This window comes from Portunus trituberculatus, chromosome 19 (assembly GCF_017591435.1).
Source record: "Portunus trituberculatus isolate SZX2019 chromosome 19, ASM1759143v1, whole genome shotgun sequence".
Lineage (NCBI taxonomy): Eukaryota > Metazoa > Arthropoda > Malacostraca > Decapoda > Portunidae > Portunus > Portunus trituberculatus.
In genome coordinates this window covers 15,686,696-15,703,395 of record NC_059273.1, presented here as the reverse complement: position 1 = coordinate 15,703,395, position 16,700 = coordinate 15,686,696, and the positions used below count along the sequence as shown (strand labels likewise).

The window sequence follows — 16,700 nt, the reverse complement described above, 5'->3', positions numbered from 1 at the left end:
TTTTACCTTTGTGTATATACGGACGACAGTATTTCTATTGTATACTCTCGTTCTCTCTCGTTCTCTCTCTCTCTCTCTCTCTCTCTCTCTCTCTCTCTCTCTCTCTCTCTCTCTCTCTCTCTCTCTCTCTCTCTCTCTCTCTCTCTCTCTCTCTCTCTCTCTCTCTCTCTCTCTCTTTATTTAAACTTAGTTACATTACAATATTTACATAATAAACTTAAAGTTGCTAGTGGGCACTAGGCAACTATTCTAAAAGTTTATGTGAGTGGCAGATACCTGAGGTGTTAACCGCGCCAACTAGCATGATGCACTATGTACTTTATATACATTATGTACAGGAGGAGCTGGACAGGAACGGCGTGGGGAGTGTGCCCCTCCAGGTGTTGGCAGCCACTTTCGCCTGGTGATTTGACATGTCTGCCACACCAGGCGTGGCCTCCGTGAAGCCGTTCCAGAGACGCGCTGCCCTGGCCTTGTAAGTCCTCAGATGCTGTGACGTGTGTGAACGTGGCACCGTCACACGTCTTCCGGCCGCTGCCTGTCGCGTCGCGCGTTGGGCGTGGTGAGGCGGCAAGTACAGGCGGGTGAGGTGAGGAGTGTGGAGCACCTGTGTCTTGTGGCAGACTGTCAGAGCTGCCACATCGCGACGGTGCTCCAGGGATTTCACACTGTCGGCGATCTCCTCATCGTCCCCCAGCAGTCGGAGAGCGCGCCTCTGCACCGCATCGAGTCGCCTGGTGTGGGTGACAGCACTAGACATCCACGTCAAGGCTCCGTATTCCATACAAGGGCGGATCTGTGCCTTGTACAGCGTCAGGATGCCTTGGGGATCCAGGTTGCTTGCCACCCTGCGGAGGGCTGACACACACTGAGAGGTCTGGCGGGCCACAGACGCGAGGTGCTGGTCGTAGCGCAGCTCCCGGTCAATGGCCACACCCAGGATCTTGATGTCGTCTTGGAGAGGCAGCTGGACACCCCCAAACCTTATTTGTCCCTCCACGGCCTGGGTAGCTGCGGGAGACCGGGAGACGACCATAGCGTGTGTTTTCTCAGGCGCGAAGTTGACCTGCCATAGCGCCCCCCACTCCTCTGCAGTTTTCAGCTGCCTGTTGACTGCAGCAACAGCGCGCCTACTGTCCTGACGGCAGTAGGAGACGGCCACCGTGCAGTCATCAGCATAGGCTTTGACTGTGGGAGCTGGCGAAATAAGTCGTCTATATAAATGTTCCACAGGACTGGCCCTAATACAGAGCCCTGTGGAACTGAGGCTCTCTGTGGGGCAGGCGTTGAGGACCGTCCATTGATGACTACCCGTAGAGATCGTCCATGGAGGTAGTCATCGAGAAGAGACAGCAGGCTCCCGGCTACGCCTTTGGCAAGCAGCTTTGCCAGTAGGGCGGAGTGCCACACCCGATCATAGGTGCCCGCGATGTCAAGCGCCACCACGAGTGTGTCCCGGCCTTCGTCGAGGGAGTCCTGCCACTCTTGTGAGAGAAGAAGCAGATCTGGGGTGGATCGGCCCGGCCTGAACCCAAATTGGTGAGGCGAGAGGAGACCGTTGTCTGCAAGGTGTTTCTCTAGAGCGGCAGCCAACATCTTCTCAAACACCTTGCCAACAACCGACAGCAGGGAAATGGGTCGGTAGTGGCTTGGGTCCGTCCTGGAGTCTTTCTTGTGGGCGGAAACCACACAGGCTTCTTTCCAGGCAGATGGCCACTTCTCCTCCTCGAGGCAGGCATCGAAGATGATGGCGAGAGGTGCAGATAACTCCTCAGCACAGTTCTTTAGTACCCGAGGACTGATGTTGTCAGGGCCTGTGGCTTTCCCTGCATCGATTTCCTCGAGTACTCTCTTCACCTGTGCCGCGGTGACGGAGACCGACGTGATGGTGTGGTCAGTCTCTCGGGGCAGCTCAGGTGGAGGGCGGTGAGGGTCGTCTACTTGCATTTTTGTGCAAATAGTTCGGCCAGGAGAGCAGCCTTATCCTCGCTGCTAGTAGCCGTGGACCTGTCTGGCCTGGTGAGGGGGGGCACGCTGTCCTGTCTCAGCACGCCCTGCCGCTCCTTGACGAGCGGCCACCACGCCTTGCTCCCCACTCCAGGACCAGTGAGTTTGCTCCTCATCACTTCCTCCCAGTGCTGCCGCGCCCACTTGTATGTGGCTGTCATCCTTCTGCACGCAGCTCGGTGGAGGGCGAGGTTGTGGTGTGAGGGGCGTCGCTTGTACCTTCGCCATGCCGCATATTTGGCCTCGGCAGCAACCCGGCAGCGGTAGCCGAACCATTTAGGGTCTGTGGCTTTGGCGAGGCACGTGCGATGGGGAACAAACTGGGTCTGGAGGTCAAGTAGCTTTGAGGTGAGGACGGAGACCTTACTCTCCACGTCCTCGACGAGCAGCGCCTCCCAATCCGTGGTGCTGAGAGCCTGCCGCAGGGATGGCCAGTCAGCCTCCTCCCAAAGCCATATGTTGCGCGGCACAGCCTCCTCTCTCGCAGCGGTGAGTTGTACGTGGGTCAGCACTGCGTGGTGATCAGAGCTGCCCACTTTGTCCAGCTGTTGACAGGTGATGTTGGCTTCAGGGAGATCAGACAACACAGGATCGAGCAGCCCTCCTCCTTCATGAGTTGGAAACGTCACGTGGTTGACGAGTCCTTGCACCGCTACAAGATTGTCGAAGGCCTGCTTCTCTAGGTGGAAGTTGAGGTCTCCCAGGATGAAGACGGACTTGCATTGGTGGCGCCGAAGCAAGTCGTCCAGCTCATCCGCCAGGAAGTCCAGCGCGAAGCGTCCTTGTATTGGGGGGCGATACAGGACGCAGAGAAGCAGACCACTGTTATCTCGCAAGATTATGCGGAGGAACAGCGCTTCCATGAGGTGAGGGAGGTTGACTGACAGCTCCTGGGTCTGGAGGCCATTCCTGAAGCAGGCGGCCACGCCCCCACCCGTTCTGCCATCGTTCCTGATGTGTCAGACTCAGTGGTTGGCGAGTTAGTGGAGGTGCCGGAGGAGGCTGTGGTGGTGGTGGTGGTGGCGGAGGCGGTGGCGGCGGTGGCGGCGGCTGCGGCAGTGGTGTGGGAGGGATTACCGGTGGTAGGAAGAAGGGGGGATGCAGGGGGTGAGACTGGTGAGGAATCAGTGCAGGAAGCAGCTGTGTTGGTGGGCGGAGAATCTCGCGGGCGGTGAGTGTTAGCGAGGGGTCTCGGCAGGCCAGACTCCCACCACTGCCTTGCGGTGGGTGAGGAGGTGCATTTCCTTGCCCAAGCGTTGTCGATGGACGAGGCGATGGCTGTGGTGTCCATTGTGCAGGTAGACCTCTTCCTGTCTGTGTCTTTCGCGTCGCTTAGGACCTCAATTAGCTGAAGGACTTCTAGCAGCTGAGGTTTCCGGTCTATTATCCAGTCCCTCTGTAGAGTGAGTGACTGGACGACAGTGTTTTGCCTCGAGACTTCCTGCTTGAGGCTTAGTGCGTGAGCCACAAGCTCCTCCTGTATCTCCATGTACTCGTGATGCTCGGTGTCGCCGTCCTCGGTGTGGTGTGAGTCATCGTCAGCATCAGGGAGGGATGGGGGGAGGGCCGCGGCTGTCGCTGTGTCACCATCCTCGTTGCTGGGGGCAGGGGGGTTGGTGGCGACATACGTCACTTCAGCTTCTATATTGGCCTCTATGCGCAGCTGTTGGGTCTCGGAGCATGTGTATGTCTCCCGATCACCAAGGCACATGGCGTGACACACATTAGGGCAGTCTATCTCGCCCTCACAGAAGACGAAGGCGGCATTCTTGGTGGCTGCCCTGCCACAGACAGCGCACCAGCGTCGGGGACAATAACCAGGGTGACTTATCCTCGAGATTTTTTGGTGTGTTGCCATGTCTGCGGTCACGAGGTGGGGAGGGGAGGGGTGGCGGCTGAGACAGGGGTGGTGTTCCCAGGGGATTTGTGGTATCCGGGCGTAGGACAAGCAGGTGAGGCGACCAGGACAGGCAGATGAGGTGATCACTTAGTGAATAACGAGAGCACTATGAGAACACTATGCACATCACACACTGACTGATCACTGCTCCCGTCGGTCCTGCTGGGTGATGACACAATCCCGCCGTGGATAGAGATGCAATAAAATGGATGCGTGGAGCGAGAGGATGGAGGAGAGAGGCTTGGCAACCCTTGGGGGTGCGGAACGCGGCAGCCAGATGCGGGTGGGTCAGGCTGAGGTCACAGTAGGTCGGTGAGGCTACATACGATTATTCCTTGCTGTATTTCTACAAGGAGATCACTTTGCACTTTCTCTTTTTCCATGTAGCGTTACGAGGCACTTGTTCACAGATAGGACACCGTTACACTGCACTAGCTCACCACTAGCCTCTGAAAAATTACCTTTGTGACGGAGCGACCTCACGCGTGACCTCTCTCTGCTAGCGTCTCTCTCTCTCTCTCTCTCTCTCTCTCTCTCTCTCTCTCTCTCTCTCTCTCTCTCTCTCTCTCTCTCTCTCTCTCTCTCTCTCTCTCTCTCTCTCTCTCTCTCTCTCTCTCTCTCTCTCTCTCTCTCTCTCTCTCTCTCTCTCTCTCTCTCTCTCTCTCTCTCTCTCTCGTTCTCTCGTTCTCGTTCTCTCGTTCTCTCTCTCTCTCTCGTTTCTCTCGTTCTCTCGTTCTCTCTCTCTCTCTCTCTCTCTCTCTCTCTCTCTCTCTCTCTCTCTCTCTCTCTCTCTCTCTCTCTCTCTCTCTCTCTCTCTCTCTCTCTCTCTCTCTCTCTCTCTCTCTCGTTCTCTCGTTCTCTCTCTCTCTCTCTCGTTCTCTCTCTCTCTCTCTCTCTCTCTCTCTCTCTCTCTCTCTCTCTCTCTCTCTCTCGTTCTCTCTCTCTCTCGTTCTCTCTCTCTCGTTCTCTCTTTCTCTCTCTCTCTCTCTCTCTCTCTCTCTCTCTCTCTCTCTCTCTCTCTCTCTCTCTCTCTCTCGTTCTCTCTCTCTCTCTCTCTCTCTCTCTCTCTCTCTCTCTCTCTCTCTCTCTCTCTCTCTCTCTCTCTCTCTCTCTCTCTCTCTCTCTCTCTCTCTCTCTCTCTCTCTCTCTCTCTCTCTCTCTCTCTCTCTCTCTCTCTCTCTCTCTCTCTCTCTCTCTCTCTCTCTCTCTCTCTCTCTCTCTCTCTCTCTCTCTCTCTCGTTCTCTCTCTCTCTCTCTCTCTCTCTCGTTCTCTCTCTCTCTCTCTCTCTCTCTCTCTCTCTCTCTCTCTCTCTCTCTCTCGTTCTCTCTCTCTCTCTCTCTCTCTCTCTCTCTCGTTCTCTCTCGTTCTCTCTCTCTCTCTCGTCTCTCTCTCTCTCGTTCTCTCTCTCTCTCTCTCGTTCTCTCTTCTCTCTCTCGTCTCTCTCTCTCTCGTTCTCTCTCGTTCTCTCTCGTTCTCGTTCTCTCTCGTTCTCGTTCTCTCGTTCTCTCTCTCGTTCTCGTTCTCTCGTCTCTTCTCTCTCTCGTTCTCTCTCGTTCTCTCTCTCTCTCTCGTTCTCGTTCTCTCTCTTTCTCTCTCTCTCTCGTTCTCTCTTCTCGTTCTCGTCTCTCGTTCTCTCTCGTTCTCTCTCTCTCTCTCGTTCTCTCTCTCTCGTTCTCTCTCTCTCTCGTCTCTCTCTCGTCTCGTTCTCTCGTCTCTCTCTCTCTCTCTCTCGTTCTCGTTCTCTCGTTCTCTCTCTCGTTCTCTCTCTCTTCTCTCTCTCTCTCTCTCTCTCTCGTTCTCGTCTCTCTCTCTCTCGTTCTCTCTCTCTCTCTCTCTCTCTCTCTCTCTCTCTCTCTCTCGTTCTCTCTCTCTCTCTCTCTCTCGTTCTCTCTCTCTCTCGTTCTCTCTCTCTCGTTCTCTCTCTCGTTCTCTCTCTCTCTCTCTCTCTCTCGTCTCTCTCGTTCTCTCTCGTTCTCTCTCTCGTTCTCTCGTCTCTCTCTCTCGTTCTCTCGTTCTCTCTCTCGTTCTCTCTCGTTCTCTCTCTCTCTCTCTCTCTCTCTCTCTCTCTCTCTCTCGTTCTCGTTCTCTCGTTCTCGTTCTCGTTCTCTCGTCTCTCGTTCTCTCTCTCTCTCGTTCTCTCTCTCGTTCTCTCTCTCTCGTTCTCTCTCTCGTTCTCTCTCTCTCGTCTCTCTCTCTCTCTCGTTCTCGTCTCTCTCGTTCTCGTTCTCGTCTCTCTCTCGTTCTCTCTCTCGTTCTCTCTCGTCTCTCTCTCTCTCGTCTCTCTCGTCTCTCGTCTCTCTCTCTCTCTCTCTCTCTCTCTCTCTCTCGTTCTCGTTCTCTCTCGTTCTCGTTCTCGTTCTCGTCTCGTTCTCGTTCTCGTTCTCTCTGTTCTCGTTCTCTCGTTCTCGTTCTCTCTCGTTCTCTCTCTCTCTCTCTCTCTCTCTCTCTCTCTCTTCTCTCTCTCTCTCGTCTCTCTCGTTCTCGTCTCTCTCTCTCTCTCGTTCTCTCTCTCTCTCTCTCTCTCTCTCTCTCTCTCGTTCTCGTCTCTCGTCTCTCTCTCTCTCGTTCTCTCTCTGTCTCTCTCTCTCTCTCTCTCGTTCTCTCTCTCGTTCTCTCTCGTCTCTCTCTCTCTCTCTCTCTCTCTCTCTCTTCTCGTCTCTCTCTCTCTCTCTCTCTCTCTCTCTCTCTCTCTCTCTCTCTCTCTCTCTCTCTCTCTCTCTCTCGTCTCTCTCGTTCTCTCGTCTCGTCTCTCTCTCTCTCTCTCTCTCTCTCTCGTCTCTCTCGTTCTCTCTCTCTCTTCTCTCTCTCTCGTTCTCTCTCTCTCGTTTCTCTCTCGTTCTCTCTCTCTCTCTCTCTCTCTCTCTCGTCTCTCTCTCTCTCTCTCTTCTCGTCTCTCTCTCTCTCTCTCGTTCTCTCTCTCTCTCTCTCTCTCTCTCTCTCTCTCTCTCTCTCTCGTTCTCTCTCTCTCTCTCTCTCTCTCTCTCTCGTTCTCTCTCTCTCTCTCTCTCTCGTCTCTCTCTCTCGTTCTCTCTCTCTCTCGTTCTCTCTCTCGTTCTCTCTCTCTCTCTCTCTCTCTCTCTCGTCTCTCTCGTTCTCTCTCTCTCTCTCTCTCTCTCTCTCTCTCTCTCTCTCTCGTTCTCTCTCTCTCTCTCTCGTTCTCTCTCTCTCTCTCTCTCGTCTCTCTCTCTCTCTCTCTCGTTCTCTCTTCTCTCTCTCTCTCTCTCGTTCTCGTCTCGTTCTCTCTCTCTCTCGTTCTCTCTCTCTCTCGTTCTCGTCTCTCTCGTTCTCTCTCTCTCTCTTCTCTCTCTCTCGTTCTCGTCTCTCTCTCTCTCTTTCTCTCTCTCGTCTCTCTCTCTCTCTCTCGTTCTCGTCTCTCTCTCTCTTCTCTCGTCTCTCTCTCTCTCTCGTTCTCTCTCTCTCTTCTCTCTCTCTCTTCTCTCTCTCTTCTCTCTCTCTCTCTCTCTCTCTCGTTCTCTCTCTTCTCGTTCTCTCTCTCTCGTCTCTCTCTCTTCTCGTTCTCGTTCTCGTTCTCTCTCTTTCTCGTTCTCGTTCTCTCTTTCTCGTTCTCGTTCTGGGACGTGGCGTCTCTGGAGGGCGAGAAGGTGAGAGGTGAGTGCAGTGCTTCACTCTCTGCTCCTCCCTGTAGCAGAGTGGCCCATGGGGTGTGGGTCAGGTCGCGGCGCAGGGAAGCCCAGTCTGCTTTGTTCCACAGCCAGATGGTGCGGGTGGTGGCCTCGTCCTGAGCCACGCCCACTTCCAGCTGTGTCAGTACAGCGTGATGGTCAGAGCTGCCCACGAGCTCCAGCTGATGACACTGAAGCTTGTCTCTCTCTCTCTCTCTCTCTCTCTCTCTCTCTCTCTCTCTCTCTCTCTCTCTCTCTCTCTCTCTCTCTCTCTCTCTCTCTCTCTCTCTCTCTCTCTCTCTCTCTCTCTCTCTCTCTCTCTCTCTCTCTCTCTCTCTCTCTCTCTCTCTCTCTCTCTCTCTCTCTCTCTCTCTCTCTCTCTCTCTCTCTCTCTCTCTCTCTCTCTCTCTCTCTCTCTCTCTCTCTCTCTCTCTCTCTCTCTCTCTCTCTCTCTCTCTCTCTCCTCTCTCTCTCTCTCTCTCTCTCTCTCTCTCTCTCTCTCTCTCTCTCTCTCTCTCTCTCTCTCTCTCTCTCTCTCTCTCTCTCCTCTCTCTCTCTCTCTCTCTCTCTCTCTCTCTCTCTCTCTCTCTCTCTCTCTCTCTCTCTCTCTCTCTCTCTCTCTCTCTCTCTCTCTCTCTCTCTCTCTCTCTCTCTCTCTCTCTCTCTCTCTCTCTCTCTCTCTCTCTCTCTCTCTCTCTCTCTCTCTCTCTCTCTCTCTCTCTCTCTCTCTCTCTCTCTCTCTCTCTCTCTCTCTCTCTCTCTCTCTCTCTCTCTCTCTCTCTCTCTCTCTCTCTCTCTCTCTCTCTCTCTCTCTCTCTCTCTCTCTCTCTCTCTCTCTCTCTCTCTCTCTCTCTCTCTCTCTCTCTCTCTCTCTCTCTCTCTCTCTCTCTCTCTCTCTCTCTCTCTCTCTCTCTCTCTCTCTCTCTCTCTCTCTCTCTCTCTCTCTCTCTCTCTTCTCTCTCTCTCTCTCTCTCTCTCTCTCTCTCTCTCTCTCTCTCTCTCTCTCTCTCTCTCTCTCTCTCTCTCTCTCTCTCTCTCTCTCTCTCTCTCTCTCTCTCTCTCTCTCTCTCTCTCTCTCTCTCTCTCTCTCTCTCTCTCTCTCTCTCTCTCTCTCTCTCTCTCTCTCTCTCTCTCTCTCTCTCTCTCTCTCTCTCTCTCTCTCTCTCTCTCTCTCTCTCTCTCTCTCTCTCTCTCTCTCTCTCTCTCTCTCTCTCTCTCTCTCTCTCTCTCTCTCTCTCTCTCTCTCTCTCTCTCTCTCTCTCTCTCTCTCTCTCTCTCTCTCTCTCTCTCTCTCTCTCTCTCTCTCTCTCTCTCTCTCTCTCTCTCTCTCTCTCTCTCTCTCTCTCTCTCTCTCTCTCTCTCTCTCTCTCTCTCTCTCTCTCTCTCTCTCTCTCTCTCTCTCTCTCTCTCTCTCTCTCTCTCTCTCTCTTTTTTTTTTTTTTTTATTTAAACAAAACTTTATACAAAGAACATGTACCCAAAGGCGCACTGTCGTGTGCTACCTATTCTAAGGGTACTACAATCTATTTCTCTACAATATTTACAAGACTTAAAAATAGATAATATACAAGATGGTCAGCATGTAAATGGAGCACTATTCGTTTCACTTCACTAGCACTATTCACGCACTGCACTACACTGAGTGTCACGTCACAAAGAGTGTCAGAGGAGTTGGCAGTGTCTGTCTCCACTTATGTGCCATCAGTTTGACACTGTGTGTGTTCATCTCCTGGACGTGAGGCACCGCGGCCGTGAACAAGTTCCACATCCTGGAGACGCGTCCTGCGAAGGTGCGTTGATGCTGACACCCGTGGGATCGCGGCACCTCTACGGCGTCACCACCATTGAGCACCGTTCTCGTGCTCCGTGCGGTGACTCTTAGAGGATGACGCAGCCCTGCCAGATGTGGCACTCTTTGCACCTGTGCCTTATGGAACACTACGATCGCCGCCACGTCTCTGCGGTGTTCCAGTGAATCAAGGGACGCTCAGGCTCTGGGTGAGGTGGTAGTGCAGCATCTACTAGCCGTATGGCGCGGCGTTGGATGCTGTCCAGTCTCCTTCTGTGTGTGGCGGCACAGGACATCCAGGAGAGAGCTGCGTATTCAAGGTGGGGCCGCACCTGTGCCTTGTACAGCAGCAGTCTCCCTTCCTGTCGAGGAAACTGGCGATCCTTCTGAGAGCGGAGATCCTGTGAGAGGCTTTCTTGGCAATGGTTTTGACATGCCTGTCAAACCTCAGCCCTCGATCCACCTCCACTCCAAGTATCTTGACGTCATCTTGGAGTGGAGAGCAGCAGCGCCAAAGACAACTTTCCTGCCATTGCTGCCATGGCGGCTGGGGACCGAGAGACAACCATTGCTTGTGTCTTCTCCGGCGCGAATGTCACTTGCCAGCGAGCACCCCACTCCTTTATCACTCGTAGCTGCTGATTGATGGCCTCAGCAGCCCGCCCACTGTCCTGGCGTGGATAGGTATAGGAGGGTGCAGTCATCAGCATAGGCCATGACTCCTGGCAGTAGCTGGAGAAGATCATCCACGTAGATATTCCACAGGAGTGGGCCAAGAATTGAACCCTGTGGCACTGATGCCTCCACAGGCAGGGACTCAGATGTTTGCCCGTTGACAACCACCTTGAGGCTTCTGTCCTGCAGGTAATTTCCCAGAGTCGTAGCAAGCCACCCTGGATGCCTTTAGCACGAAGCTTTTCTAGTAATCCGTTGTGCCATACTTTATCAAAAGCTCCTGCTATGTCCAAAGCAACCACTATAGTGTCCTTGCCGTCGTCGAGGGCGTCCTGCCAATGCCTGGTGAGAAGCATCATTAGGTCGGAGGTTGACCTTCCAGGTCTGAACCCAAACTGTTGGTCTGAGAGGAGGGCATTGTCCTTGAGATGGCTACACACCACCTCTGCCACGACCCTCTCAAACACTTTACCCACCACTGACAACAGGGATATGGGTCTGTAGTTTTTTGGGTCCGTCCTGGAGCTTTTTGTGTGCAGGAACTACTCGAGCCTCCTTCCACACTGAAGGCCAGACGTTTTCCCGTACACAAGTTGTGAACTTGGGTGAGAGGGCAGCCAGTTCCTGGGAGCATCGCTTCAGCAGGTGCGGGCTGATGTCATCAGGGCCGGTGGCTTTCTGTGTGTCCAGCCCCGCAATAATCGCTTCACCTGCTGATGCGTCACCTCCACCATGGTGACAGTCTTCTCACATTGCTGGACCAGCTGAGGCGGTGGCTGCTGTGGATTCCCGACCTTCATTTTTCCAGCAAACAAGGAAGCCAGCAACTGTGCCCTCTCCTTACTGCTGGTGGCGACAGTACCGTCCTGCTTGCTGAGGGAGGGATGGATTCTTGGTGGCCAGTTCCTTGTTTGTCCTTAACAAGAGACCACCAAGTTTTGTTTCCTACGCCAGTGCCACACAGTTTCCGGCGCAGGCTTTCCTCCCACTTTTTTAAGGCCCACTTGCTGGTTACCACCATCCTCCTGCATGCAGCCCTGTGCAGGTCCTTGTTGCGCCGAGTCGGGTTCCTCTTGTAGCGGAGCCAGGCAGCATACTTTGCCTCGGCAGCAACACGGCAACGGTAGCCAAACCATGGCTGATCCGTCGATCTGGTGGTGTATTCCCTGTGTGGGACGTGGCGTCTCTGGAGGGCGAGAAGGTGAGAGGTGAGTGCAAGTGCTTCACTCTCTGCTCCTCCCTGTAGCAGAGTGGCCCATGGGGTGTGGGTCAGGTCGCGGCGCAGGGAAGCCCAGTCTGCTTTGTTCCACAGCCAGATGGTGCGGGTGGTGGCCTCGTCCTGAGCCACGCCCACTTCCAGCTGTGTCAGTACAGCGTGATGGTCAGAGCTGCCCACGAGCCCCAGCTGATGACACTGAAGCTTGTCTTCCTGGTAGTCTGAGATGACAGGGTCTAATGTCCCTCCTCGTTCATGTGTGGGAAGGTGACATGATCTGTCAGACCCTGCACCTCAGGAGATTCTCGTAGGCGTCTCTTTCCAGGTGGTGATTGAGATCCCCCACAATCAGCACGTGGCTGCAGCTGTGTGCCATCATCAGGTTGTCTAAGGTCTCAGTCAGGTACAGGAGTGAGTCAGGCCCTTGTCGCGGGGGGCGATACAGGGCACACAGCAGGAGGGCTGAGCGGTCTGCCAGCATTACTCGGAAGTACATCATCTCCATCATTGGAGGCGTGTCTATGTCGAGTAGCTGGGCCTGCATTCCTTCCTTGAAGCAGACAGCCACTCCACCTCCTGTTCGCTCCTGTCGGTCCCTCCTCACCCAGTGGGTGAAGCCCTGCATCCTGCCATACGTGGGCTCCACCTCACTGTTCAGCCATGTCTCGGTCACCACAACAACGTCTGCATTGTGTCGTTGCACACAGTTGTGGTATAAGTCTGCAAGGTTAGTCTCGTTCTCTCTCGTTCTCTCTCTTCTCTCTCTCTCTCTCTCTGTCTCTCTCTCTCTCTCTCTCTCTCTCTCTCTCTCTCTCTCTCTCTCTCTCTCTCTCTCTCTCTCTCTCTCTCTCTCTCTCTCTCTCTCTCTCTCTCTCTCTCTCTCTCTCTCTCTCTCTCTCTCTCTCTCTCTCTCTCTCTCTCTCTCTCTCTCTCTCTCTCTCTCTCTCTCTCTCTCTCTCTCTCTCTCTCTCTCTCTCTCTCTCTCTCTCTCTCTCTCTCTCTCTCTCTCTCTCTCTCTCTCTCTCTCTCTCTCTCTCTCTCTCTCTCTCTCTCTCTCTCTCTCTCTCTCTCTCTCTCTCTCTCTCTCCTCTCTCTCTCTGTTCTCTCTCTCTCTCTCTCTCTCTCTCTCTCTCTCTCTCTCTCTCTCTCTCTCTCTCTCTCTCTCTCTCTCTCTCTCTCTCTCTCTCTCTCTCTCTCTCTCTCTCTCTCGTCTCTCTCTCTCTCTCTCTCTCTCTCTCTCTCTCTCTCTCTCTCTCTCTCTCTCTCTCTCGTTCTCTCTCTCTCTCTCTCTCTCTCTCTCTCTCTCTCTCTCTCTCTCTCTCTGTTCTCTCTCTCTCTTCTCTCTCTCTCTCTCTCTCTCTCTCTCTCTCTCTCTCTCTCTCTCTCTCTCTCTCTCTCTCTCTCTCTCTCTCTCTCTCTCTCTCTCTCTCTCTCTCTCTCTCTCGTTCTCTCTCTCTCTCGTTCTCTCTCTCTCTCGTTCTCTCTCTCTCTCTCTCTCTCTCTCTCTCTCTCTCTCTCTCTCTCTCTCTCTCTCCAGTTACACAACCATAGCTCTACATACTGAAACAAGTCACATAAATAGGTGGTGGCGGTGGCGGCGGTTGTGCTGGTGGCGGTGGTGGAAGCTGTGCCTCCTGCGGCTCAGAATGATCAAAGGACGTCACGATGATTACCGCAAATTAATGAAAAGGACCACTTGTGTGTTCGGACGGCGGCACTTTTCCCAACACCGCCCCAGGCCACGGAGGGAGACCTGGTGACGCCTCCTTTTATTCCATTAACCTCTTTGGCTCCCTCATTGAATATTCCGCAGGGACTCGCCGTATTTCATTTGGATTCGTTAAAGACTTGCTACGCTGCGTCTGTGTGTCTGTACGTATATATGTATGTGGTTTTGTGCGTGTGTTTGTAATTGTTCATAGACTTGTGATACTCTTTATTATTGTGTTATGGTATGCTAGTTTTTAAGCGCGCGCGCGCGCTTGCGTGTGCGTGTGTGTGTGTGTGTGTGTGTGTGTGTGTGTGTGGAAAAGTGTTTATATAATTGTGTACGATTGCGTGAATACTTGTGATAATTATACACCATGCATACACATAAATGCATACATAGTGAATATACATGAAGCATATGCATGTACATATACACTTAATGCATGCCACCTTCACACTTACTTCCACACTCATCGCGGTAAAAGGCGTCGTTTCAGCCTGGCCTGGTGCAGTGTTCACCAGCAGGGCGGTGCTCTCACACACCCGCCATCCCGCTGGTCGTCTTCAAAGTTTTGAAATTCACGCCTCACATATTTCCGCTGGGAATCGTAACACGCCTGTTCTTTTAATATCCCAGAAAACTTTCGTCATTAAGAAATGTAAGAAATGTCAATCTTGCGAGTTCTAGCTCTTCTTCACTTTGCCACCTTGCAAGAAACGAGTCACATTTTCCTTTTTATTTTTTGTTCCTCCTTATTTCTTCCAGATTGGAATTTCACATTGTCTAAATTAAACCTCTCCTTTAAGAATTAGTCCTTACATGGTGTGCTCTGGCGTTGACGGGCTTTAGAACGACCCTTCATAACATTCCGTTTTACCCAGGTATAGCGATATCGGTTTAATATGATCCTTCACTCATGACATTTTTTTTTTTATTGGAAAACTATCCAACAGAGACCGACATGGACAGTACAGAGTGTAAATATTTCATTGAACATCTCTTAGGCTTTCAGTAACAGTACTTCATTAAACACGTTAGACTCTTGACATTACAAGCACAATTCACCAACACTTCCTACACCAGCAGCTTTCTAATCATAGAGTTATAATGAGATAGGCGTAGTAAAAGTTTATAGAAGTCACAAAAAAGTTAGACAGCAGGCATCAGTGAGTCTGTTGCATGACTATCAGTGTCGGCTCATTGTCGGATCACTAGACAAAAGAATAATTATTTCCGTGATGTACTACATATAACTGCTGGGGATTAAGGTTGGGGAGGGTATTTTCAGGATTACTAATGAAATCGTGTTTCAGAAGCATTGGTGTTAGTGGATGTTACTGGTGAGAGTTGTGGGATCTTTGTTTTATTTCTTAGTTGTGGGATATGTAAAAACAGTGTTCAGTGCCGTTTGAGCGCGGATTCAACTATTCCTGACTGACCTGGATAATCTGGCTCTGAACCAATAAAATGAATTGGCTGTCAGACTAAGCCCAAGGTTAAAAAGGATGCTCCAGTACTTTTTTCTCTTTCTGAAACCTTTGTGTCGTCGTTGATTTTCCATGCTCTCTGACTCTTACCATGAATTCAATCTATTTCCTTGAAAATCTGATTATATTCATTTTTTTATATAATTTCTTCAATCAGCGAATAGTGACAAGAATTTTATTTTGCAATAAGAGATTCTAAAAAAGCAAGAGGTTGTTTGATGAAATCGTTGAAATAAATGTTAGCATAATGACGGTCGAAGGAAGAGTTCTTTGGCTTCAATCCTACATTTTGTGATTGATTCAGTCGAGTAATCAATTTCCTTTCTTTTCCTTTTGTACCAACGCCACCCCTTCAACTCACCGCCTCTTATTCATATGCCATTCGTTTTTCTTCCAGTCCCAGCAGCAACAGTCATAACAAAGATAACAAAGAAGCTTCCAGGTGTCGATGCTCGCCTTAATAAGCTTCCAAAAGGTGTACTCAACCGCTTTTTGAAGTAACTATAAAAAATAACATTTTATGAATTACACTGCCTTGAAATAGACAGATATATATATATATATATATATATATATATATATATATATATATATATATATATATATATATATATATATATATATATATATATATCTACACTTAATTTCTACTCTCTATATTTTGTGATCCAAATTATATTAGGAGAGAGAGAGAGAGAGAGAGAGAGAGAGAGAGAGATCGTTGCTTGCAAAACCTGAACAAAGAATAGAATGTGCGCGCCATCACGTGACCCTTTGTTGCTGAGAAAATATTCCTCCACGTCGTTTTTTTTTTTTCCCATTTTTTTTTTTTGTTTTGTTTTGCTTTGTCTATTTTGACGTGCCCACTTAGCAGCACCTCAGAGTCCGCGTGCTGCCTGAATACCATTAACATCCCCCTGCCCACCACCCATCCCTACACACACACACACACACACACACACACACACACACACACACACACACACACACACACACACACACACACACACACACACACACGCACACATACGTATTATCTGTACATGGACGAATTTGGAATCTGAACCTCCATATAAAATTATCAAAGCATTTTTTTGTATTAACTTTCATTTTCATTTTGTGTCCCGATCCACTGGTATGTGTATTTTGTGTCACTATTAATAAGCCCAGTTGGTGTTAATGTGTTAAGATTCTTATAATTGATAGTTTTTTACGCATATTAGTCATTCTTTTGTGTGTAAAATATCAATTCCCTATGCGAAAAGTTATGATTGATAGACAATTTACACCACGCCACCACGACAGGCTGCTGCGTGACCTGTCCCGTTGTATCGCCAAGAATGAAAAAATGAATCAATGACACAGGAACAATCAGTCGTCAAAGAGAGAGATTTGAGAACTGGATCATTCATATCCCACTTTCAATTACGCGCCGCCTCTCAGAGTTGATTTTAATTCCAGAAGTCGTGTTGGAGGTCTTAGATGCAGGAGGAGTTCTTCACCGTGCAATTGTCATATCTGTTAATGGATATGTAGGATTCCGCACACTACAAGGAATGGAACAAGAATGAAAGGTGATTTGTAGAAGAGTGAAATTGATGTTCGTTTGAAATGACTCCCTTGTATAAAGTGATGTAAGAATTGTCATGGAAATTGGGACGACAACAGCTGTGCAGTTATATTGTTACTTTTCTATTTCGACATTTGCTTCATTAAAGTACAAGACTTGTTACTGAAAGGTACTATATACTTCCAACGACAGGTGTTATTTCGCGTGTCGTACCTTCCAGCAGGTGTTATTTCACGTGACATCTTCCAACAGGTGTTATTTCACGTGACATCTTCCAACAGGTGTTATTTCACGTGACATCTTCCAACAGGTGTTATTTCACGTGACATCTTCCAGCAGGTGTTATTTCATGTGACGTAGCTTCCAACATTGTTAATGATAGAATATATTTTTGGATGTCTGAGCGCTAAGTACCGTATTGTCTTCCATGAACAATATTACGAGTGTACTTATATCCTATTACAGGAATACTTTTTGTCTCCTCTTCTCTTCAATAAAACAAGCTCTTTCTAATAAAGCGTCATTGTTATTCCTTCTGCACATGTATGTATTTTGTTGGCGTGTATCTCGTGAATCTTTTACATTCTACTTCCATGAAACTATCATATAACATGCTGAGCAAAAAGCCAAAGGGTTGAAAAGGTAAAAGTAGAAAAGGTAGAAAAGGTAATAGAGACAGTCAGCTGAAAAAAAGAATACTATGTATATTAACTTTATGCAT

General features: G+C 50.3%; 1 protein-coding gene across 1 annotated transcript; it reads right to left on the bottom strand.

Annotated features, from left to right (window-relative positions):
* Positions 1-328: 328 nt before the first annotated feature.
* On the bottom strand, positions 329-1,036 carry LOC123506163. Its single transcript, XM_045258078.1, has one exon. It carries the CDS (start codon positions 1,034-1,036, stop codon positions 329-331), a length of 708 nt encoding a protein of 235 aa, XP_045114013.1.
* Positions 1,037-16,700: the final 15,664 nt, after the last annotated feature.